The sequence below is a fragment of the Nomascus leucogenys genome, chromosome 13 (genome assembly GCF_006542625.1).
Source record: "Nomascus leucogenys isolate Asia chromosome 13, Asia_NLE_v1, whole genome shotgun sequence".
Lineage (NCBI taxonomy): Eukaryota > Metazoa > Chordata > Mammalia > Primates > Hylobatidae > Nomascus > Nomascus leucogenys.
The window spans coordinates 78575737-78602423 of record NC_044393.1 but is presented as its reverse complement, the minus strand read 5'-3'; the positions used below and the strand labels follow the sequence as shown (position 1 = coordinate 78602423).

The window sequence follows — 26687 nt, the reverse complement described above, 5'->3', positions numbered from 1 at the left end:
TTTCTAGCACAAGATGTAGAAATGACAAAAACTGAGGTGGTTAATTTAGGATGGAAAAGCAACCAGGCAACTCAGTCAGAGGAACTCTCACCCTCTGCTTTTGCTCTTCTGTGCGGACATCACTCCGGACATTTGCCCAGGGGATATCTTCAGGCCACCAGATGGGCTTGCAGCTTTCTTTCCCCCAGCCTGGTTTTCCCCGACCTGTGGAGTACTTGAGCATCTCTGGGATAAATGCCCGAAGCTGGGCCTGGAAGAGAACAGTGTGGTCATCAGTACTCATGAAAGACATCTGGGGTGTGTTTATGACTCCTTAAATTCTAACCTTATAAAACAGAGAGGTTTCCAGGAAGATCTCAGAGAATTCTAAGATGTGACTGATGAAAACCCACTGTTTTCCATGGGTTCCTATATCTCCATGGGTGGTTGAGAATTATAAATATGTTGGTAAAGTGCACCTTAGGGGTAGATATTCTTACTCTTAGAGGAACAAGTCTACAAAATGCAGCCTAAGTTTAATTTCTGCCTCCCAAGATATTACTGGTACTATAGCTTATTTCCCTTCTACAGTTTTCATGCATGTAAGGTGCCAAACTTGGGGTGTTTTCAACACTGTTCTGGAAGTAGGAATCCAGGCAATTAGATAAGAGAGAAATAAGAGGTGAGCTGATAAAATCATTATTATTTATAGATGAAGTCACCTTATAGCTAGAGAATTCCAAAGAGATCAAATGAAAAACTACTACAAACAATAATGAGAATTCAATAAAGTGGCTGATTATAAAATATATGAAAACAAACAGGCCTTTAACTTAATAAAAAGGGAAAATAACCCTAAAACTCTTCTAGAAATTTTCCAGTAAGCTAGGCCACTGTCCATGAGTCTGACATATAGACATAGTAAAGCATGTGCGAATTTAAATGCATTATGGACCTCATCCAGATTTATTTTACAAATCAAATCCAGACCAAATAGGTTTTAAACCACAAAGACAACTGCCATTCTTATTTCCTGGCATAGTAACCACACTCTGTGTGTGTTGAGGGAAGGTCTACTTTGTGAATATTCTTAATCGCTGATAATGATTTCTGGCAAGAAAAGCAGTTTATCAAGTTATGATCTATTCCTCCTTCCCAGACCTACTGTTTTCCTTTTAACCTGGTGGTCTATAGCACTCCAGAGATAAGTAGCATCCTGCAACTAAGGATGCACCCATACTGCCCCCGCAGCTGAAAATTAAAAAGAGGCCACTTTTAGCAATGAATCAGACTCAGGGGCATGGATTTGTAGTTACAAAGTAAAACAAGAAAGAAACAGAAATGAGAATACTTAAGTATCAATGACAGAATGAGTACAGCAACACTTTAATATTAAAGATTTCTATAAATATCAGGTGTTCTTATCATTCTTATAATAAATATTAGATATTATTTTATGAGAAGATGATACAAATTGTTACATAATAGGGAACCATGAACCCAATCAGTAATGTTTACCTAATAAAGTTCTGGTTGACGGTAGTCATGCTGTTAATTCCTGTGCCAAGTCTGCCACTTCACCTCTCTTTCTAAGTCCCCCAATGCCCCGACAGTCTCCTGCCTACAGGATATGATATAATACACTCCATATATATTTGGCTCTGGCATCAAGCAGCAGGCTGATAGAAACGTATCCATTTAAAAACCCATCAGCTGGCTCATGCGGTCATTACTTCAGTTATTTTAGGAAAGTACATCTCAAAGTCATTTTTCCCTTTATTCTAATTTCTTGGGAGTGTGTCTTTTTCTAGGCTGAAATACATAGAGCAGGAAAGGGCTTAATCTTCACACACAATATTTTATACTTCTTCATGTTAAAAAAAATGGCTTTCTCAGAGGTATAGATTAAATAAACTGATATAGACTTTCATAAACTCCCTTTTCTTTGAATACCATTAACAGTTTCCAAAAAGGAGACTTCTTTATATTCATACCTAGGAGAGTCTGGAGAAAATGAAATGAGAAGGCTAAATAATTCTAAATTAACAAAATCCTAAAGTGGGTTGGGTGCAGTGGCTCATGCCTGTAATCCCTGCACCTTGGGAGGCTCAGGCAGGCAGATTGCTTGAGACCAGGAGTTTGAGACCAGGTTGGGCAACACAGTGGGACTCTGTCTCTACCAAAAATACAAAACTCAGTCGGCTACAGTGGTACGTGCCTGTAGTCCCAGCTACTAGAGAGGCTGAGGCAGGAGGATTGCTTGAGCTCAGAAGGTCAAGGCTACAGTGAGCCATGATGGTGCCACTTCACTCCAGCCTGGGTGAGAGTGAGACCTTGTCTCAAAACAAAACAAAACAAAACAAAACAAAACAAAACGAAAATCCTAAAGTGGGTGACAGAGCAAGACCCTGTCTTAAGCCAAACAAACAAAACAGAAATCCTAAAGTGATCAGAAAGCACTCACTGTGGAGAATACTAGACTGACAGAGTCTGCTCAGATCCACCTGGAACTCTATATTCCCTAATTCTGGTGATTGCTTCACTTCTGACGCCACACCCTATTTACACCAATAGTTCCTCATGCTCCTCAGTTCTGGGTCACGTTGGCACCTGGACGTGGATACCTTTCATCCTCAAGTCTTGCTTCGGCTCTCCCACCAGGCCTTCCAACTGAGTTCCAATAACTCAATGTTACTTGAAAGGTGGGCTCAGCATCAGCCTCTTCACTTAAACTCCTACCCTACTCTCTCTCCAATCTACTTATCTTCTCAACTTTTTTATCTTAGCAAGTAGAAAACCACCCTTTCCCCGGCCACTCAAACTAAAAATGTCAAAGTTATCTTTACTTTTCTCCTTCAACACTTACCTAGTCACACATTGCAAGTCCAGTTCTTTTGTTTTCTTTGAAATGTCTCTGGTGTCTATCCCTTCTTCTCTGGCCCCACCTTCATTCTAACTTTTTGGCCCAAGGCTAGTGTATCCTTCTAGTTGGCTTTTTTGGGAAACTCCAAGTTCTCCCTTCATTCCCTCTTCCCACATATCCTTTGCCGGAGAGGTTTTCCTAAATGTTACCTACATGGCTCCAATGCTCAAAACACCTTCAAATGTCTTTTAACTATGGCAACTAAACTAGATCCTTCTGCCCAGCTTTTCAGACCCACCACAATCTGGCCTCACACTACAGTCAGTTCCCATTAATTCCCACCACTCAGCCTTGGTCCTCCATCAGACAAATCTCCGCACTGTCTTATGAGCTGCTAAGCCCATTTCCGCTTCTTTGCCTTTGTTCTGTCCCCTTGCTGGACTACTTTCCATGCTACTATTCTAATGCCACCACTCATTGTTTAGTGCCCTACATTCTTTGTGGAACATATACTATTCGTTCATTCATTCTCTCTGTCTGTCTCTCTCTCTCTCCCTCTCTCTCGGATCTTGCTCTGTGGCCCAGGCTGGAGTACAGTGGCATGATTACAGTTCAATGCAGACTCAACCTCCAGGGCTCAAGGGATCCTCCTGTTTCAGCCTTCAGTAGTTGGGCCTAAAGGTGCGTGCCACCATGCCCAGCTATTTTTTTTTAGTTTGTTTTTTTTTTTTTTTTTGTAGAGAAAGGGTCTCCCTACGTTGCCCAGGCTGATCTCAAACTCCTGGACTGAAGCAATGCTCCTGTCTCGACCTCCCAAAGAGCTGGGATTTCAGGTATGAGTCACTGAACTCAGCCTCATTTCTCTTAAGTTAGCTCTTTCTACCAAAAAGAACACGAGGGCCAGGCTTGGTGGCTCACGCCTGTAATCCCAGCACTCTGGGGGGTCAAGGAGAGCAGACTGCCTGAGGTCAGGAATTTGAGATCCACCTGGCCAACATGGTGAAACACCATCTTCACTAAAAATACAAAAATTAGCCAGGCATGGTGCACATACCTGTAATGCCAGCTACTCAGGAGGCTGAGGCAGGAGAATCGCTTAATCCTGGGAGGTGGAGGTTGCAGTGAGCTACGATCGCTCAACTACACTCCAGCCTGGGCAACAGAGCAAGACTCCATCTCAAAAACAAAAAAACAAAAAACAAACCAACCAACAACAAAAAAAACACAAGACTCAGAGTTGGCTCTGAATCTTAATGTTCTCATCTGCAAAATAGTAATAATAGCAAATATACAAGGTCAATTAAGAGGCTGAGATAGCAGGTATATTAATTAATAGAAGTTTTATTATTATTACCTCAGTCATCAAGCCATCTTTTTTCAGCAACTTCTCCAGTATTCATAACTTTTGTTCTAAAAGCTTAATTTGTTATAAAATTTAGGTGCACCATAGCTCTTTGGCAACTGATTGGTAATTCTGACTTTATAATAAGAAAAAACTGTTCTTTTTTTAAAAAAAAGTAGATGCTTTAAGCATCCACTCTCAAAATCTATTAAATAAAACTACTCTAAATGTAAAACAATTAAGGACTCAGAAACTTCATGGCTTTAATCCAGCAGTTTTAATCCTTAATCTGCTAGAGGTTGAGCATCCCTAATCTGAAGATCTGAAATCTGGAATGTTTCAAGTGTCACATGTGGAAAATTCCACCCATGACCTCAACTCGATGTGAAAACTTTATTTCATGCACAAAATTATTAAAAATACCATAAGAAATTACCATCAGGCTATAGTGCATAAGGTGTATATAAAACACAAATAAATTTTGTGTTTAGATCGTGGTCCTATCCGCAAGATATCTCACTAGGTATATGCAAATATTAAAAAAAATCCAAAAACATATGAAACCCGACGTACTTCTGGTCCCAAACATTTCGGGCAGGGGGTACTCAATCTATATTAAGTTTCTATCAAAGTCTAAATGTGATCATTTGCCAAAAAGAAATATTTCAAAGATAAATGAGATTTTACTTTTAAATCAGGGAAAATAGGGAATTTATTCTCCCAATGCAAACAAACAGCTAGCTTCCTGAAATGGTTTACTAATACTGAACACACTGTAATGTACATAAAGACATTCATCGTTAGTTTTTCAAGGATGGGTAAAGTGGAAAAAAGCAGAAGGCGGCAGAAGAATGAGTTTATATGTATCTGAAACAAGGTTGAGGATGAGAAATAAAGGGTGCTAGAACCAAGAAGGAACAAATTGACCATTTGGACCAATTATTTGCTTTGAAGCAAGCAAGCTATTACCAACCCACCCACAATGTACAGGAAGTTTAGGTGCCTTGTTCTGTTCGGTCCTTGAGCATTAAAAATATGTATTAATACAAGCAGCTCCCTCTCGCACATGCACTGTTTCTCTCCCCTCAATTAAAAAAAAGCGTGGGGGCGGGGGGGGGATGTACAAGCAGATTACTAATGGAAATTGTCAGAAAAAAGTGTAACCATAATTAGAGGAAAGACAGAACTGGGAAACTTTTCAAAGATGATTTATTTGCTAGCAATCTCTGGATGAGAAATGTTTCAAATTCCTAGGAAGATGATCCTAGAGGCTAATATGAGAGGCAGGAGAAACAGAAACAGTACAAAAAGGTTACTTCCACAGGCAGAAACCCCATCAAGTCAAAAAATGGAACCAGAGTGAAATCAGCTGCTGGCATACAAGTTCTAATTCAGGAGCAGATCATAGCTTTTAAAAATGCTAATTATCAAGCATATAAAATTTGCCCCTATACCAAAAGATGTAAAAGGTATTTTCTACTATAAGAGTTTGTTTTTCAGGTGTGTACATTTTGGGAATGAAGGGTATTTTTTACTTCTAAATGCTTAAGAGATAATTTGACTTCATCGAAAAAGGCAATCTTCCTACAGGTTCTTTTTATACGGTCCCAAATAAAGAGTGCTAAGGCTAAAGAGACTATTAATAAAGGGACACTAGCAGTCCAGTATAGGAAGAGTCAAATGATTCCTTTCCAGAATTCGGAACTGTGCTCTCATTACCAGTTGAATTAATTACTGGTCCTGGAGAGTTTTGGAAACCAAAGCTTCTTGATGTGCTTGTTAAGGAAGGTTTGTCTTTAATCCACAGGGAGACAATCAACAGGATCAGCAAAGCTAAAGCCTAACCTCTCAGACGGTCCTTTAATTGGGCTGGAACAAGCTTTCCTGGACTCTCATTCTGATTTAGGGCTCTAGGTGGGCCTAAGGTACTCTAGCTTGGTCAGTACAGCCACACCAAATCAGCAAAGAAAAGAAAATACTACCACTTTCCGGGACAATCAGCAAAGATAAGGATATCAAATTCATGCTCGTGTCAGTGAAAAGTAAAGATTATGTGGAAACCACAGATAGGTTTAAAATAAAAGGTTCTCTAAAACTCTAAAATGTCTTATCCAATTAAAAAAAAAATTCTTGCTATGCTGGAAATTTCCTTTGTAAATTCAGCTAGTTCTTTGCCATCCAACAATGCATTATCCTTACACATCCTCCAAATACCCTCTCCTCTTGTTCCCTCTCTATCTTTGCTCTGCATTTATCTGAGTCTAGGGATTTTGAGGCTCCTGATGTTCATTTAGGCTCAATTATCAAGAAAAGGTCTTTCAGACCAACATATCTGCCAACTCCACCTCTACTGAAGAGGTCAGAGAATACATAATAAATTTTAAGACAAGGCAGTTGAAAGCAAACCATGTTGAAAGGCTATGTTTGTAGAGCCTACAGAAAACAGGAATGTAGCAGGGAAGGAAAAATGGAGATTTTTCAGACTGTGGCAACATTACTTTAACTTAAAATTATTACCATCCAGGCTGACAGACCCAATTATATTTGAATGGATATTTAAAGGGCATTAAAGAGCTAAAGCAAAGTGATTCATTTGCCCAATATTAGAAATTATTTGTAGTACTGATCTCTGTTCAGAGAGATGACTATGGTGGTTATTATCAGAAACACCACTCCCTAGTAGTGCCAAGCAAAACACTGGCTTCTCTTAATCTCATTTTCCCTAAAAACACATTCCCATAGAAAACACAAGAGCAAGTTTGGAGAAAAGATCAACGTAACTTCAGAATTAGTGAATTTGAAGGCCAGTCAATGGAGACACCCATTTAGACTCCTCTCTCAAGCCAAGACTTCTGCTTCTGTATCTCGGCACCCCCAACCTATCAAACTTTCTCTCTCTTTTTAATCGAAATGCTCTTAAAGTCCTACCTTCTCTTTGAAGGAGACAGTTTGGTTAGTTTCTGTTACCTTATGCTTGTTGTACTCTTCTGTACAAAAATGTAAATAATATAGATAAAGTCAAAGTCCTCTTTGCCATCTATCCTCCCTCAATCCAGTCTCCTGTCCAGAGGCATGAGCTTGATGAACAGCCTTCCTTCTAGGCCAAATTCTATACATTTACATAAATACATGCTAGAAAGGCAGTTTTATGTGATTAAAGAAAAACACAAATGGTACCATATTGTACACTATTTTATAACTTGTTTTTTCCATTCGACATTTTGTCATAGAGATCTTCTCATGGTAGTGCAACTAGAATAATTTAATTTTTAAAAACAGTTGCCTAGTATCCATGGTATAGAATTTCCATTTTATTTAGCCACTCCCCTATTGATAAACATTTAGATTGCTTACAGTTTATCTTGCTGTACAAACAGTGCTTGTACATGCTTCTTTGTGCACAGAAAACTCAGCAGAAAATGTTAAATCCATATACCCTTTAACCAGCAATTCCACTTTTCTGAATTTAATTCAGAAAAGTGGAATTGCTGGTTAAAGGGTATATGGATTTAACATTTTAACACACTGCCAAATTGTCCTCCAGAAAGACTTTGCCAATCCCACTGTCACTAAGAGTACCAGACAATACCCATTCATCCTCTTCCACATTTTATTACCAAGTTTTCTCTCTCTCTCTTTTTTTTTCTTTTTCTTTTTCTTTTTTCTTTTTGAGACAGTCTCACTCTATCACCCAGGCTGGAGTGCAGTGGTGTGATCTCGGCTCACTGCAACCTCCGCCTCCCGGGTTCAAGTGATCCTCCTGCCTCAACCTGTAGCTGGGACTACACGCATGCGTTACCATGTCCGGCTAATTATTTTGTATTTTTAGTAGAGATGGGGTTTCACCATGCTGGCGAGGCTGGTCTTGAACTCCTGACCTCAAGTGATCCACCCACCTCAGCCTCCCAAAGTGCTGGGATACAGGCATGAGCCACTGCACCCAGCCTTATTATCAAGTTTTCTTATTTTGGCTCATCTGACATGGGGGAAACGTTTTCTTATTTTAATTTCCATTACTAGTGAGTTGACAATCTTTTTATATATTTATTGGTTATTTTTCCTTTCTGTGAACTGCTTATAATGTTTGCTTATTTTTCGAATTATCTTTTTCTTATGAATATGAAGAAAATATTAATCTGCTCTGGATATTAATTGTCATATAAATTGCAAATATTTCCTTAGTCAAGTTGTATCCTATGTAAGTAATTTATATGGCTATTTTCTTCTCTTTAGTATTTCTGAATATACCCTTATTCTTTACTCAAAATATGCTATGTTCTATTTAAGAACACATCCAGTGTTTTTATTTGTTACGTATATATTCTCTCTTTCTTTTCCTTTCTTTTTTGAGACAGGGTCTCGCTCTTTTGCTCAGGCTGAAGTGCAGTGGCATGATCATGGCTCACTGCAGCCTTGAACTCCTGGGCTCAAGTGATCCTACCACCTCAGCCTCCTGAGTAGGTGGGACTATGGCTGCACCACCATACCTGGCTAATTTTTACATTTTTGGTAGAGATGAGGTCTTGCTGTATTGCCCAGGTTATCTCAAAACTCCTGGCCTCAAACCATCCTCCTGCCTCGACCTCCCAAAGTGCTGGGATTACAGGCATGGGCCACCACATCTGGCCCATATATATTCTCTTAATTTCATCATGCATGGAAAGACATCATATACGTAAACATTTTTTGATAATTTCAGACAGTAAGAAGAGCCTGCTTTGCCAGTAAATTCTGACACTACAGACAGTAAGAAGAGCCTGCTTTGCCAGTAAATTCTGACACTACAGTATGGAGAAGCAGTTTGGAATTGTGATCCATCATAGTGGTTCTCAAAGTTGCCTGCACGCTGGAATCACTTGGAGAGTTTAAACACTGCAGATGCCTAGATCCATCCCTGAAGACTGTGACTTAATTGGTCTGGAGTGTGGCCTGGGTACTAGGATTTTAAGTTCCCTAGGTGACTCTACTATGCAGCCAATTTTGAGAACCACCAAACTAAAATACTTCTTATCCAGCTCTTCTTTTCAAAAACAATTTGTAAAATAATGGCAAAATACACATAACATAACATTTATCATTTTAACATGTACGATTTAGTGGCACTAAATATGTTCACAATGTTGTATAACCATCAATTATTTCTAGAACTTTTTTTTTTTAGAGATGGAGTCTCACACTGTCTCCCAGGCTGGAGTGCAATGGTGCAATCTCAGCTCACTGCAACCTCCGCCTCCTGGGTTCAAGCAATTCTCCTGCCTCAGCCTCCCAAGTAGCTGGGATTACAGACACCTGCCACCATGCCCGGCTAATTTTTTTATTTTTTATTTTTAGTGGAGACGGGGTTTCACTATGTTGGTCAGGCTGGTTTCAAACTCCTGACCTTGTGATCTGCCTGCCTCGGCCTCCCAAAGTGCTGGGATTACAGGCATGAGCCACTGCGCCCAGCCTATTTCTAGAACTTTTAAATTATCATCTCAAACAAATTCTGTGCCCATTAAAACAATAACTCCTGACTTCTACCTCCTCATAGTCCCTGGTAACTTATATTTTCTTTCTTTTTTTTTGAAGATGGAGTCTCTCTCTGTCACCCAGGCTGGAGTACAGTGGCGTGATCTCGGCTCACTACAACCTCTACCTCCCGGGTTCAAGCGATTCTCCTGCCTCAGCGTCCCCAGTACCTAGGATTGCAGGCACCTGCCACCATACCTGGCTAATTTTTCTTTTCTTTTTTTTTTTTTTTTTGAGACGGACTCTCGCTCTATCACCCAGGTTGGAGTGCAGTGGCGCGATCTGCAAGCTCCGCCTCCCAGGTTCACGCCATTCTCCTGCCTCAGCCTCTCCGAGTAGCTGGGACTACAGGCGCCCGCCACCACACCCGGCTAATTTTTTGTATTTTTAGTAGAGACGGGGTTTCACCTTGGTCTCGATCTCCTGACCTCGTGATGTGCCCGCCTCGGCCTCCCAAAGTGCTGGGATTACAAGCGTGAGCCACCGCGCCCGGCCATACCTGGCTAATTTTTTTGTAAATAATACAAAACAATTTTTAGTAGAGACGGGGTTTCACCATGTTGACAAGGCTGGTCTCAAACTCCAGACCTCAAGTGATCCGCTTGCCTTGGCCTTCTAAAGTGTTGGTATTACAGGCGTGAGCCATCATGTCCAGCCACTTCTATTTTCTATCTTTATCATTTTGCCAACTCTAGAAACCTCATATAAATAGAATCACCCAATATTTTCCTTCTGTGTCTGGCTTATTTCACTTAGCATAATGTTTTCTACTCTTTGGGTAGAAGAGGTGAGACCTACGTTTTTTCAAAACAGAACAAAACTCTCAAAAAACCTAAGCAGGTAACTGACTGTTTTCTAAGTAAAACATCTCAAAAGCCTTGTGAATAACTCCTTCCTAATGAAGCAAGCACTGTGCTGAACATTTCAAAAGGTTTACCTGAAACTGCTGTAAATTACTATCCTGTTGCATCATCATGCCACGGGAATATTAAAGCAACAAAGATTGCCCCAGTGACAGTAAGAGGAGGGCAGTAAGTTCAAGGAAGGTGAGGGATGGGAGAAGGGAAGGGAGAAGGGAAAGAAGAGTGGATTTTAATCCATAATACTGCCCAGGTCTTTCCAATGATGATTCTTCTATAATTATAATTTTTGCCTGGATGTCTTCTAATACAGATTCCAAAGAGATTTACCACCTCCCAAGAACAAGAGAAGCCTATAGGACCCAAGTCTGGTAAAGAGCAGAACTGATTTTCCACTAGCAAAATCATAATTATTGCTTAAAGACTCTGCAAGAAGCTATGCAATTCCTTGAATTCAAAGCATAGTCTGAGAAACAGCAGCATTGATATCACCTGGGGGCTCACTAGCAAGGCAGAACCTCAGGCCCACTCCAGACCTACTGATTCCTAATCTGCATTTGAACAGCACTTCTCAGGTGACTGCTGCACACTCTGAAGTTTGACACGAACAGACTTAGCCCACCCACTAGGCCCTGGTCTGTAGTATCCTAAAACAAATTTGCTAACCTGACTTTCAAAATCTGAAAAAGGAGACTTCACTGTAAATGAATTCTGGGGTTGCAGAACCTACCCCAAACTAAGGATCCCTTTTGCTAAGCTTTATCTCAACCTCCTCCAATTCTAAAACAGATATGGAATAAGTATAGAATAAGTTCCAGCCACTATTCTTCAAGGTGCCTAGAAATCCAAATTTTCATTTTAATAACTAAAAATACCATAGAGCTATGTAGTTTTCTAACGGGCAGACCCACCTCCCACCCCCCTGCCAAAATAAGGACTATAATCCAAGTCATGGCACCAAAAGAAGAGACTAAAAACTTTAATATAGTTATAATAGTAAAAACAGAAACATTTCAGGTAAAACATCCTATTTACTAATAAAGAATCATACTTTCAACAAAACAAAAAAGACAAAAGACAAAAACCAAGAGAGCTACTTCCTAAAAGAACAGAGCATTTAGTTCTCACAAAACTTCAGACATTGTTATGTGCAATTTTTATCTGTGTAGGAGACAAGTTTGAGAATTTTGGGGCAAGTAGTAAATTCTTTTAAAAAGTAAATGTTGGCTGGGTGCGGTGGCTCACACCTGTAATCCTAAAACTTTGGAAGGCCAAGACCGGCAGATTGCCTGAGCTCAGCAGTTCGAGACCAGCCTGACATGGTGAAACCCCGTCTCTACTAAAAATACAAAAAATTAACCTAGTGTGGTGGCGTGCGCCTGTAATCCAAGCTACTGGGGAGGCTGAGATAGGAGAATCGCTTGAACCCAGGAGGTGGAGGTTGCAGTGAGCCGAGATCACACCATTTCACTCCAGCCTGGGCAACAGAGTGAGACTGTCTCAAAAAAAAAAAAAAAAAAAAAGTAAATGTTTAGTGCAGACCAGCTGAAAGAGTCAATCTGAATAATGAACACAATATGGTTTTATACAAAAAAGATTTTTTAAAAAGCACTGGCAATATGAATGCAGCCCTAAGTTCTATTTGTCATTAGCTTGCTTCATAAATTTCATTTTCTATTTATGCCTCAATTTTCCTTTTTTTTTTTTGAGACTGCATCTCACTCTGTCATCCAAGCTGGAGTGCAGTGGTGTGATCTCGGCACACTGCAACCTCTGCCACCTGGGTTCAAGCGATTATCCCGTCTCGCCCTCCCAAGTAGCTGGGACTACAGGCACGTGCCACCACACCCGGCTGATTTTTTTTTTTTTTAATTTTTAGTAGAGACGGGGTTTCACCATGTTAGCCAGGATGGTCTCGATCTCCTGACCTCATGATCTGCCCACCTCGGCCTCCCAAAGTGCTGGGATTACAGGCGTGAGCCATCGCGCCCAGCTATTTATGCCTCAATTTTCAATCTGAAAAATATTTTGTTTTCGTAGACACTAGGGAAAAGAAAAAAAAATGCCACCTGTGTTGTCCCACTTAATTGTTGAGAAAAATTAAAATTCTTGGTTCATGAATTTTCTCTAATAAAGCATGGCTGAGTGATGGTATGTTCAGGTTATTCAAAAATGAATATAGGCAATACATATAATTAACATTAATAATTAGTAATAATACCTTGGTGTGATGCTTTAGTTTTCAAAACATTTTCCTACACCAAAGTTTATTTTTCTTCCTCTGACTCCTTAAGGTAGGAGGGCATATATTTCATCAGATGATGAAAGTGAGAACCTTGGTTATATGTAGTAGAATTGAGACTAGAGAATAGATCTTCTCACTCTGAGTTAGTATTCTTTCCAATAAATCATGCCAATTTTCTCATTTATAAAGATATAAAATAATGCAACACATAGTATTAGAACAATATTGAATATAATTTACTCTCTTTAGATGATTCAGAATGTATCTTAGGATCCTATATAGATTTGTAAGTTAGGGTCATCAATATCAAGTCATCTCTATACCATTAAGTGCAGATATGATGATTAATAGAGCTGTCTGGTTAACCCAAGTCTATCCCTATTACAGTCCAATTTGATAGTTCTAGAATTTTATCACTTCAAGGAAGCCATAAATTACCCATATGTTCTGAAATCTAGAATTAATGTCCAGTAAAATGTACTTGTTCTTTATGGCTATAAACTATATCTGAGCTCTGCTTCCTTGACTATAAAATAAGAATTTTTTAAGACACACATAGACACAGACAAAAAGATGGATTAAATGAGATGCCCCTGTAAAGAACTTAGTAGTGTGCCTTCCAACACACGGTATCTATTTAAGAGGAAAATAAGGGGGGAAAAAGAGAGTTGTTGACATCTTCATGTTAACATAAATAAAAGTAATCTTTGGGTAAAACAAAGCAGAAACATTATCAAACTTTGCACTTTATTTATTTATTTATCTATTTATTTATTTAATTTTATTTTATTTTTTTAAGACGGAGTTTCGCTCTTGTTGCCCCAGGCTGGAGTGCAATGGTGTGATCTCGGCTCACTGCAACCTCTGCCTCCTGGGTTTAAGCGATTCTCCTGCCTCAGCCTCCCGAGCAGCTGGGATTACAGGCATGTACCACTAAGCCTGGCTAATTTGTTTTTTTGTTTTTGTTTTTGTTTTTTTTTTCAGTAGAGACGGGGTTTATCCATGTTGGTCAGGCTGGTCTCGAACTCCTGACCTCAGGTGATCCACCTGCCTCAGCCTCCCAAAGTGCTGGGATTACAGGTGTGAGCCACTGCGCCCGGCTTAACTTTGCACTTTAAAATATTCAAGTTTAATATAAAATAGGAAAATAGTTTTTTTTATTTCTATTATAAACGCAATTCATGCTTATTTAGATAAAGAAAATGAAAATCACCTATAATGCCACCATGCGTAGATAATTAGTGTTAATATTTTAATGTACATCCCTCCAAGTTCTATACACACAGAGGTGGGCATATTTTATGTTAATGTTTTAGAAAACAAGATAAATCAGATCAATTCTATGTTCCCAGATTAAAAAAAAAACTCCCAAAAGAAAGAGAAAAATAAAGCCCTAAACCCCTCAAATTATGGTATATAAGAAATGCTACTTTACAATCCATTTTTTTGTTTATTTTTTTGAGACAGAGTCTTGCTCTGTCACCCAGGCTGGAGTGCAGTGGCATGATCTCGGCTCACTGTAACCTCCGCCTCCCAGGTTCAAGCGATTCTCCTGCCTCAGCCTCCCAAGTAGCTGGATTACTAGGGCGTGCCACCATACCTGGTTGATTTTTGTATTTTTAGTAGAGACAGGGTTTCGCCATGTTGGCCAGGCTGCTCTCAAACTCCTGACCTCGGGTGATCCACCCACCTCAGCCTCCCAAAGTGCTGTGATTACAGGCATGAGCCACCATGCCCAGCAATGTTAATATTTTAATGTGCATCCCTCCAAAGTTCTATACACACAGAGGTGGGCATGTTTTACGTTAATGTTATAGAAAATGAGATAAATCAGCTCAATACTGTGTTCCCAGAATTTTTTTTAAATCTCCCAAAAGAAACAGAAAAATAAAGCCCTAAACCCCTCAAATTACAGTATATAAAAAATGCTACTTTACAATCAGTTTTTTAATTTAACATACCACAAATATTATTCACTGCAATAAAGAGCAAATCATCATTTTTAGTATCTAACAGTTCACTGAATCATCTCTTTTGGGCTATGCTGGTCGTCTTCCTATATAAATTCTAAACACTATCGTAATTTAACCATTCACATTGTTCCCAATTTTCCTATTGTAAACATGCTGTAATAAACAATGTACCTCTGTGTTTAATTGGAGGGCATGATATATACCTTTTAGACTTTGATATGCATTGCCAACCTGCCCTCTAGAGAAAGTGTACCAATCTGCATTCCCACTAACAGTGTATTAAACTGCTTGTAGTCCCATACCCTTGCCTATCCAGGTTTAGGCGGAAATAAAACCCTCCTTTTACTCCCACTAATAGTGAAAGTCTTTAGGATCAATTATGAAAGAGAGCTATTGGCTGGGCGCAGTGGCTCGTGCCTGCAATCCCAGCACTTTGGTAGGCCAAGATGGGAGGATCACTCGAGGTCAGGAGTTCAAGAGCAGTCTGGCCAATGTGGTGAAACCCCGTCTCTACTAAAAATACAAAAAAAAATTAGCCAGGCATGGTGGCGCATGCCTGTAGTCCCAGCTACTCAGAAGGCTGAGGTGGGAGAATTGCTTCAACCCGGAAGGCGGAGGTTGCAGTGAGCCGAGATCGTGCCATTGCACTCCAGCCTGGGCAACAGAGCGAGACTCCGTCCCAAAAAAAAGAAAGAGAGACAGAGAAAGAGAGAGCGAGCTATTTAGCTCAGGTTAAGAAAAAAGTATTCGATGAAAACAAACAACAACAAAATGTTGAGGGGGGAAAATGCAGGATCCAAATACTCGGAGATTCCCATTCATTTGGGAGCTGGGTTTTTTATCATCCTGCTCCCTCATTTGTTTATTTTATTTGTTATGTTTGACTTTTTAGTCATCATCTTTGGTAAGAAGGGGATGGAGGGAGCATATGATAGAGAAAATGTGCACCTCCAACAAAGTATCTATGCGTTTGACAACTGAGATCCAGCTCCTCATTCACCAGCACATCAAGCTCTACTGAGTATGGTTTTGACAAACATGGAAAACAACACTTTCAAATGTCTTACCTCCAAAATGATAGTAACTAAACTGTTTTGCTGACTTCTGTGGCCAATCCATGATGATATAATATAATCAAAACCACAGACTGCTTTACCCTAACACGCCAAATGTGACAAAGAACAAAAAATACCCATCACAGGAGAGGAGTTTACCTAACACAGTATTAGAAACCAAAGGCTTAGGCAGCTTTAGATGTACTTTACATCTGAGATAGAGTAGATTCTTTACATCAACCAGACAAAAATAATTCACTTTATGTTTTCTTTACTTGAACCAGTCAGAATGCCTCTAGAAAGAGAATAATAGAAATTGTAAAAAGGCAGTAAAGAAAAGTTTAGATCGGGGTGTCCAATCTTTTGGCTTCCCTGGGCCACATTAGAGGAAGAATTATCTTGGGCCACGTATAAAATACACTAACATTAATAATAGCCGATGAGCTAGAGAAAAAAAAAACGCCAAAAAATCTCATAATGTTTTAAGAAAGTTTACGAATTTGTGTTGGGCCACACTCAAAGCCATCCTGGGTCGCATGCGTCTTGTGGGACGTGGGTTGGACAAGCTTGGTTTAGATAATGCTTTCCTTTCTGAACCATTATTTAGAGATCCTTCCAGTGTCCACAGAAAGGGCTATGAATCCAGCAATCAAAAGATCACTATTTAGGTTTATATTTATAAAATATAGTATTACTTCAGACCAAGTTGCTGGTTCAGATGGAATAAAAAATAAAAGTGTCACCCCTGAGCAGCAGCATCAGCGTCCGCACTGAGTAAACACCTGCCCAGGGGACTTAAGATCCTGTTCCCCACCACTACGCTTAACTCATTTTTGCTCTAACCCTGAAGTCATTTACTGAACAGATACTATTATTTAGATAACATGTTATTTCAGAGGCTGAGCAGCTACACTGAACAGAAGTAAAGGATAGAAACTAAATTCCTCAAATTCTAGCTGGGGAGACCACAAATAAGTATACAAGTTAATAAATGAGATAATTCCAGGTAGTAACAAGTGTTACACAGACAAGAACACAGAGGATGTATTAGTGGCTTGGTAGGGAGAAGAAAGCTTCATTTAGGTGGGATAATCAAGAAAGGCTTGTCTCAGGAGGTGATATTTGAGCTAGACTTTGAATAAGATAAAGTCCATCATGCAATCATCTGGGAGAACAATATTCAGGCAAAGGGAATAGCAAAAGCAAAAGAATGGATGCAGGGTGTTTGAGGAAAAGAGGGCTAGAGTGGCTGGAGCCCAGTGACTGAGGGGAAGAAGACGAGGCAGGAAGAGGTCAGATTACATAGGGCCTTCAAGGCCATGGCAGAGTCTGAATTTGATTCTAGGAATAGTGGAAAACCATTACAGGGCTTAAACAAGGAAGTGATATGGCCTGAATTAAATAAATAAATTCATTCATTCATTCATTCAATTAAATAAATTCATTCATTCATTCATTCATTCATTCATTCACTCATATATTTGAGGCAGGATCTCGCTCTGTCACCCAGGCTGGAGTGCAGTGGCACAATCTCGGCTCACTGCAGCCTCAACCTCCCGGGCTCAAACGATCCTCCCACCTCAGCCTTCCAAGTATTTGAGACTACAGGCATATACCACCACGGCCCCGGCTAATTTTTGTATTTTTTGTAGAGAAAAAAAAAAATACCAGCCTGCTGCCCAGGCTGATCTCGAACTCCTGGACTCAAGGGATCTTCCTCTTGATTACAGGCGTGAGCTACAACGTCCAGCATGATTTAAGTTTTTTAAAAAACTACTACGATGGCTACGTGGAGGATGGACTGCAGCAGACCACAATGGATAGGCTATATGAGAGATGCTAAAGGCTTGGACTTGGGTGCTGATGGGAAGTGAGAAGAATGGCCAGAGTCAGGGTACATTTCAGAGGTGAACTGACATGACCTGCTGCTGAATTAGATGTGGAGGGTGGCAGGGGACTGTGGAGGGAGAGGGCAAAACAGGGAAATCAGGATTACTTCTCTGCTGGGACTTGAGCAACCAGATGGACAGTACTTCCATTAACTGATATGGGGAACGCTTGGAGAGGAACAGATGTGGAGTGGAGAGTAGGAACAACCAAAGGTTCTGTTTGGGGCATGTGAGGACCAGACATCTATCAGTGAGGATAAGCTGGGTGAAAACAGCATATCGATGATCAGGTGAGAAGAGGAAGAGGGGCCCCAGAAGGGATGAGGGGAGCACCTAGTGAGGGATGAGGATCTTCAGAAGAGGGTGTGGTCCAGAGACAGAGAGAAGATGCTTTAAGGAGTAATCAACTGTGTCAAATGCTGCTGAAGACTGAATAAGATAAGGAAAAAAACCTGACAAGTGGATTTAGCAAGATAGAAGTAAATTAATAAAGAAACAGGGTGGGCTGGGTGTGGTGGCTCATGCCTGTAATCCCAGCACTTTAGGAGGCCGAGGCAGGCGGATCACATGAGGTCAGGAGTTTGGGACCATCCTGGCCAACATGGCAAAACCCCATCTCTACTAAAAAAACAAAAATTAGCCAGGTGTAGTAGCCCGCACCTATAATCACAGCTATTTGGAGGCACAAGAAGCGCTTGAACCTGGGAGGCGGACGTTGCAGTGAGCCAAGTGCAGTGTGAGCCAAGATCGCACCACTGCACTCCAGCCTGGCCCACAGATCGAGACCCCCGTCTCAAAAAAAAAAAAAAAAAAGAAATAGGGTGGGAAAATATGTTAAAAAGGTGTTTGATTTTAATCAAGCTAAACTAAAAATACATAAAAGGGATAATTTCATAAAAATTACTAAGGTATGCTGATTTATCAGGCTAAGTACATTTTTTACTTCCCTTCTTAAAGGAAGAGGAAATCAGGCTGGCACAGCGGCTCATGCCTATAATCCCAGCACTTTGGGAGGCTGAGGCAGGAGGATCGCTTGAGCCTAGGAGTTTGAGATCAGCCTGGGCAACACAGTGAGACCTTCATCTTTAGAAATCGTTACATTAAAAACTTTAAATAAAAATTTTAAAAAGGAAGAAGAAATCAATGACTCAGAAGACTATCATTCTGAGTTTTACATTCTTATTCCCTGTGGAAGGGAGCTGTACTTAGTAATAATTATGGAGGTATTTAGAATTTACATTGAAAGAGGAGCAGAGCAGCCCGGGGGCTAAAAGTTTACTTGGCCACCTTGACTGTGATTCATTAAACTCCTAATGTTCTTTTGTTCAGACCAACCCCAAGCTAAAAGTTTGCTTTTTTTTTTTTTAATCCAACCCAAAGGCCCAAGTGAAAGGGAAAAAAAACTGCCAGAAGAAAGAGGAAACCACAGCCATGACCTTGGTTGGGAGCACTCTTCTGGCACTACAATGTCTTTTCCAAGGCTGCTACTGTTTGACTACAAGACTCCAGTCTGCATCTCACTCCCTGGTCAGATCACTGAGGACAAAATGCAGAAAAGTGATCAGAGGCCCGCCCACACCTGTGCCACTTGTCTTTGAGTCTCCTCCTCACCTCCCACCCCTTACCTGGGTCATTTTGTCCACAGAGACTGGAATTCCGTCGATGGTGAGAGGTGGCAGTTCTGAGTTAACCTCCTGTGGCGCAGGGGCGTGTTCTGCCAAAGCAGACTCCAGGTCTTCCAGGATCATGCTCTTGTACTTACGCACCTGCAGGGAATTAAGGGCAGACGTAAACAAGATACCCAACAACCAGGGAGGATTGGTGCCAAGCAACAAGAGAGTGGGTGGGGCTGGCCTTCCTGAGCCATTGCATAGCCTTAAAAACAAACACTTCTACAAGCAAATAAAAATACCCACTGGTCCCAAAGACATCATACTGAACAGAATTAAATGAAAAGATGATGAAATTACAGGTAACAGCAACAGAAGAGAGCCAGTGGAAAAATTTTCCAGAAATACTGCTTCTCAGTTAAAATCACATTTTCTCAATGAGGGTGCCATCGCCTGTTCCAGGTCTAACAGGCATGGTATTCATGGTTCTGCATTGCCCAGGCCATTGCATGAACAATTAGCTGTGGCAGCTCATCAGCAAAATCATTTTCAAGATCTTCAAGGACTTACATTTCTAAAACTTAAAGTAACCAATTCATTCAAAACTGCTGCTACATTCCTGCAAAGCCAGACTACCAAACAGATAGGAGATTCAAGCATACAGCAGACTGGACTGAAAAGAATCAGAGAAAAAAACTGATAGGTGTATGTTGTAGCTAAGTGCCACTACTGGTAAGGCCCGGGCCAAAGGGAGCCCCATAGGTCAAATCTCCCTTGCTTCTGGTAGGGCTTGGTGACAGAAGTGAACCTCCAACCCATGACGCCTTTAGCTCTAGCCCAGGTCAGAACCAGATATTGTTGTTCGTTGTCTGCATTCCCACTACTGCCAGTGAAATGTCTCAACTTAACAGTAACACACTGGACATGCACACATTCTTCTAGCATGAACAGAAAGGGTGGACAGACGCTGGGTCCTCCAACCACCAATATAATGGGTTCATCTGAATGCCTGGAACTTGGGAGGGGAAAAAATGGGTTCATTCACTTAGGAGAATACACAAGGGGGATGAGGATACCTCTGGGAATAACAAACAAGCCATGGAATTATGGAAATGTGACAAGTGGGATAGGAAATTAACTTGCTTTCTGGGCTCAAGGCACTATTTTAGGGAAAAAAATGGAAGAGAAAATGAGGTTTGTCTAGAAGTTCCAACAATGTTTGAATCCTGTGTTGTCTGCTGAGTGGGCTGGACTCTACACACTTCCTTATAAATATCTCATTATGTGGATTAAAAAAGAAAAATTCCCATACTCTACCCCAAGCATCTGGAAAAATAAACAATATTACTGGCTACGTGGTGCAATTTCTGCAGTTGAAGAATCCTCCAAATAGGTCAATAACTAAGGGGATGACAGAAAAATAGCACAAACTGGTAGACTCAATATCTTTCCAGAGATTCAGTTGTATCCTGGTCTCTAAGAAAAAATAAAGTTTCAAAAATTATTGCCATTATATTTATTGCAACATAAGCAGCTGATGTTGCCACAGCAACTTTACAGGATATTTTCTGCTATGTTTCTGTATTCTAGACAGTATTTATGCTGCCTACTCACACACACACACACACAAATGAATCTTACAAGCCTAGTGATATGGTTTGGCTCTATGTCCCCACCCAAATTTCATCTCAATTGTAATCCCTACATGTTGAGGGAGGGATCTGGTGGGAGGTGACTGGATCATGGGGGCAGTTTCTCCCATGTTGTTCTCGTGATAGTGAGTTCTCACAAGAGCTGATGGTTTAAGTGTTTGGCAGTTCCCCCAGCATTCCCTCCCCGCACCTTTCTCTCTTTGTCTCTCTCTCTCCTGCCACTATGTAAGACGTGCCTTGCTTCCCCTTCTGCCATGGTTAAGTTTCCTGAAGCCTCCCTACCATGTGGAACTATAAGTCAATTAAACCTCTTTTATTTATAAATTACCCAGTCACAGTTAGTTCTTTATAGCAGTGTGAAAACGGACTAATACACCTAGCTTCTGGTCTTAGAACTTTAAGGTTTATAAGGTTAAATCCTTCTATTAGGTATAAGCCAATAGGAACAATGATCATATTAGAAAAACAGGCTGTGTGCAGTGGCTCACACCTGTAATCCCAGCACATTGGGAGGTTGATGCAGGCAGATCCCTTGAGCCTAGGAGTTTGAGACCAGCCTAGGCAACATGGTGAGACCCTGTGTCTACTAAAAATACAAAAATTAGCTGGGCATGGTACTGTGCACCTGTGGTCCCAGCTACTCGGGAGGCTGAGGTAGGAGGATGACTTAAGCCCAAGAGGTGGAGGTTGCAGTGATCCGAGATAATGCCACTCCAGCCTGGGTGACAGAGCCAGATTTTGTCTCAAAATAAATAATAATTTTAAAATAAAAACAAACTTAATCTGGCTTTTAGAAACACCTGGCATTCAAAAATGGAAAATCATTAGGTTATGACTTCTTTATTAGCCAGTTTCTAACAATTTCAGCCATTTTTATGAGTCAGCTTATCAGTGCTACGTAGTTCTTTTAAAACATCTTGTTTTGTTTGTTTCTTTGTTTTTTAGTGCTAGTAGAGCATCCCTAAGTAATTTGCAACAAAACAACTTCAGGTATAACCAAAGCATTTCTATCTACGCTTGCTTACTAAAGTTAAGTAACTTTCTCAGAATTACTGACCTCATGTTTTAATTCTATCTGATCTATCAATTCTGAGATGCATTTTTCTTTCATATTTATCAGTCTTCTGAAATTGGGATACATCTTAAAATTGCTATGGACAAGGCAACAACAGGGCGTAGCTATCATGCAGCCATGTGAACATGTTTGCTATCCCTGGCCTTTTTACTCAACAAATCATTTAGCACCATTTGAGAAGAGAATGTGAATCTTGGCTGTTGTCTAGAACCTTCCCAATGACAATTTCTGGTAAGATCAAGAAGCACTGCCAGACACAGTGGCTCACGCCTGTAATCCCAGCACTTTGGGAGGCCGAGGCGGGCAGATCACTTGAGGTCACGAGTGCGAGACCAGCCTGAGCAACATGGCGAAACACTGTCTATACTAAAAATACAAAAATTAGCTGGGCGTGGTGGTAGGCGCCTGTAATCCCAGCTACTTGGGAGGCTGAGGTAGGAGAATTGCTTGAATCTGGGAGGTGGAGGTTGCAGTGAGCTGAGATTGCACCACTGCACTCCAGCTTGGGCAACAAGGCAAGACTCCATCTCAAATTAAAAAAAAAAAAAAAAGCACTTGCATCAAACCTGTTGCTGCGTGGGGGAAAAAAATCAGACAATAACAGAGCACTTTTTAAAGAAATACAGCATTGCCCATTATCATGATGGCACAGAGGACAATAATACATGAAAAAACACAGACAATGATGACTGAAACAAGAAGTAATTCAAAAGGGTTGGACTCTGAATGTGAAGAAGTTTTAGGAATACCTTATTTCACTTATATTTTCCTTTTAATATATATATACAAAAATGATATATGATTAAAAGCTATGTCTAACTAAGCCTTGAAAGAGCTCTTTCAATAAGTAGAAAATAAAAATTCTAAGTGATAGCATTGTGTCAACATGCATCAATGTTTTTTCTTTCTTCATAGTATACAAATAATAGCACATCTTATAATCAATGGTGTCACAGATGAGATAAAATACAGGTTTGTGTTCCAACTTAAGCCTTCTATTCCAAAAACCATAGCTTACGCCTTTGTCACTTCATACCAGTATGTCAACTGGTTTCACAACTAAGGTAATCAACCACTTAAAATCAAAATCAGTTGCCATTTTCTTCCCCCAATTCATCTTGCATACCACTGCCATTTGAAATTTTGGAAACACTTATTAGCATCAAACACTGTTTATTGAGCACTTACTTTGTGCCAAGCACTACATGCATTTTCTCAAATAATCCTTACCATAATTCTATAAGGAAAATATTATTATACTCATTTTGCAAATAAGAAAACTGAGGCTTAATAAACTTAAGTAACTTTCCCTAAATCATGTTAACTAGTAAGAAGTATAGCCAAAAATCAAACAAATTTTTATCTAGCTCCAAAGCTGGTATGTTTAGCCACATCACTATCATTTATCTTTTTTTTTCTCAAGAAACTGCTATAGTTCCCCACTTCTTATAGGACGAAGTCCAAGTTTCTCTGGCCAGCATTTCAATCTTTCCAATTATTTATTTTTCCAATACTCCTCTGCCAGAGCCACCAGATACAGCTGTACCTGCCTAACCCTGGAGACTATGTGAATGACACCTCTTGAGCTCCCAGCATACAACCTCCATGCAGTCCTATACTGAGCAACTTTGCTCACCTTCTTCCTTTTTTAGCTGCCTAACCTCATCACTCACCTTGGCATCTAGCAAGTTCTTTTCTTTGAAACTTCTAGAGATTTTTTTTTTTTCTTTGAGATGGAGTCCCGCTCTGTTACCTAGGCTGGAGTGCAGTGGTGTGATCTCGGCTCACTGCCACCTCCATCTCCTGGGTTCAAGAGATTCTCCTGCCTCAGCCTCCTGAGTAGCTGGGATTACAGGTGTCCGCCAACATGTCCAGCTATTTTTTTGTATTTTTAGTACAGAGTGCTTTCAACGTGTTGGCCAGGCTGGTCTCAAACTCCTGACCTCAAGTGATCTGCCCACCTAGGCCTCCCAAAGTGCTGGGATTACAGACATGAGCCACCACATAAATCTGCTTCTTATCCAAATATTTTCCATTTTTCTAGGCCCAATTCAATTCCCACTTGCTCTGAAAAAACTTCCTAAGTATCCTTGCAATAATTCTCTTCCTCCTTTAAATTCCTACTGATACAAATAAACATGTGTCACTTATACTGTTATTCCCAGAATACACTATACACGACCAGTGCATGACACTGCTGAGCATAGGGACCAGGTCTTTTGCTTATTTTTCATACACACACACACATACACACACACTTGAATGAGACAGGGTCTTACATGTTGCTCAGGCTGAAATATTATAAAATATTTTAAATATACATATACAGGTAACACATTAACAAACATTTTATAATTACCAGAGATGGAGGGTGTTTAGGGTATTTGCAGGAGCCATTAGAGTTTTATTTTGTTTTGTTTTTTGAAACAGGGTCTTGCTCTGTCACACAGGTTTGTTCACTGCAGCCTCGAATTCCTGAGCTCGTGATCCTCCCACCTCAGCCTCCTAAGTATCTGGGATCACAGGTGTGTGCCACCACACTTGGCTAATTTTCAAAATGTTTGCTATAAGGTCACTGGGCCTTTAGTTGGGTTGCAAAAATAGTCCCAGACAAGATACCATAATTTTTTTGTATTCCTGAAGCTTAACTGGATAAAGGAAGAGTCTTTGGGAAGGTCTCATAAAATTTTTTTTTTTTAATTTTCTACAAGTTCCTATGAGACTAAAAACATATTGTCATCTGAAGTATGTAATAAAGAGCTGCCCTCAGACCTGTGACTGTGAAGCACATCTGGCTTCCAGCCAGGCCGAAGGCTGTGGCCCCTGAAGTTATGTTGACTTCATCCTATTGTCTCTCCAGCCCCAGTGTCTGCCTCCTTTCTTCTCTTGTCTCAGTTCAGGGCTCTTATTTCCCGAGTCCTTTGGGATTCCCAGTTTTGAACTCTGAAACCCCAAAGGATTCAGATGGAATCCTTATCTCATACCTTGTATCCAAGAGTGTTAAATAGTTATATGTTGACTAAGTAAATACATGAGCAACGGGGCTTTCACTATACTACTTTCCATGTATCTTCCACATTGCATGCAACTCCCACGGTTCTTCATTGCCCTAAAGACTATGATTATTTATCATTAATCATTAGAGAAATGAAAATCAAAATTTGATTATTAATGATAAATGACTATAATAAGACTAGGGTATAAGATTAGGGAATTATTTGTACCTTAAATGTTTAACAGAAGTCAACCAAAATAATTGGGGCCTAGGGTCTCTTTGAGGGATGTAGTTCTTTAATCACTTTTCCAATTTTGTATATGTTTATTACTCTATTGAGGTTTTCAGTTAATGTTTATTCTACTGAGGTTTGGATGTGTTCTGGTTATTTTATTTTCTTACTAAGTTAATCCACATGGCTGAATTTTTAACTTGCAAGAACAGAATTAATACATAGCCTTTTCTAACAATTTTCAATCTCTTCTTGCCTGCAATTATAGCTATCTTGTTTCTAAAGCTACATATTTGTTTTCTTCTCCCTTTTCCTCATTAGCATGTAGCAATTTTTCTGTTTTATTAGACTTTTTATAGAACCAATTCTTGAATTTAACAAGTCTACTTTTCCTGTTTGCTAACTCATTCATTTCTTCCACATGTTTATTTATTCTATTTTTTCTTAGACTTATTTCATAATTCTCTTTCCACCTTCTTTAGCTAGATGAAGTTTCTTTTCCGACTTTCTCATATACATTTTTTTGAAAATAAGACAATGAATATTCCTTTGAGTATCAGTTTAGATAATAACTTATAAGTTTTTATTTTTGGTTATCATTTTTATTTCTAAATAACCTGTAAATTAAGATTTTCTTTTAAAAATTTCCGGCCAGGAGGGGTGGCTCACGCCTGTAATCCCAGCACTTTGGGAGGCTGAGGCAGGAGGATCACCTGAGGTTAGGAGTTCGAGACCAGCCTGGCCAACATGGTGAAGCACCCTCTCTAGTAAAAATACAAAAATTAGCCGGGCATGGTGGCGGGAGCCTGTAATCCCAACTACTCAGGAGGCTGAGGCAGAGAATTGCTTGAACCTGGGAGGCAAAGGCTGCAGTGAGCCGAGATCGCACCACTGCACTCTAGGCTGGGTGACAGAGTGAGACTCCATCTCAAAAAAAAAAAAAAAAAAAAAAAGAATCCGGCCAGTTGTGGTGGCTCATGCCTGTAATCCCAGCACTTTGGGAAGCCGAGGCAGGTGGATCACCTGAGGTCGGGAGTTTGAGACCAGCCTGGCCAACATGGTGAAACCCCGTCTCTAGTAAAAACATAAAAAATAGCCAGGCATGGTGGCACACACCTGTAATCCCATCTACTCAGGAGACTGAAGCAGGGAGAATCACTTGAACCCGGGAAGCAGAGGTTGCAGTTAGCCAAGATCGCACCATTGCACTCTAGCCTGGGCAACAGAGCAAGTCACACACACACACACACACACATTCCACATGATTGAAATTTTTTTCTTGTCTTTTGAAATCCTAAAATTCTGAATTTTCTGCACTATGATCAGAAAATATTCTCTGGGGCCAGGGCTGGTGGCTCACACCTATAATCCCAACACTTTGGGAGGCCAAGGCAGGTGAATCACTTGAG

The 26687-nt window shown here is 40.2% G+C and overlaps 1 protein-coding gene across 2 annotated transcripts in view; it reads right to left on the bottom strand.

Moving 5' to 3' along the window:
- The window catches only part of NRF1 (nuclear respiratory factor 1), a 145082-nt gene that overhangs the window by 48043 nt on the left and 70352 nt on the right, over nt 1-26687 (bottom strand). For both annotated transcript variants that reach the window (XM_030825744.1, XM_003261320.4), the window contains exons 5-6: nt 19340-19480; nt 92-250 (exon numbers count right to left, since the gene is read on the bottom strand). In XM_030825744.1, coding sequence (XP_030681604.1) covers nt 92-250; nt 19340-19480 — 300 coding nt within the window. The remainder of the gene's footprint in view (nt 1-91; nt 251-19339; nt 19481-26687) is intronic.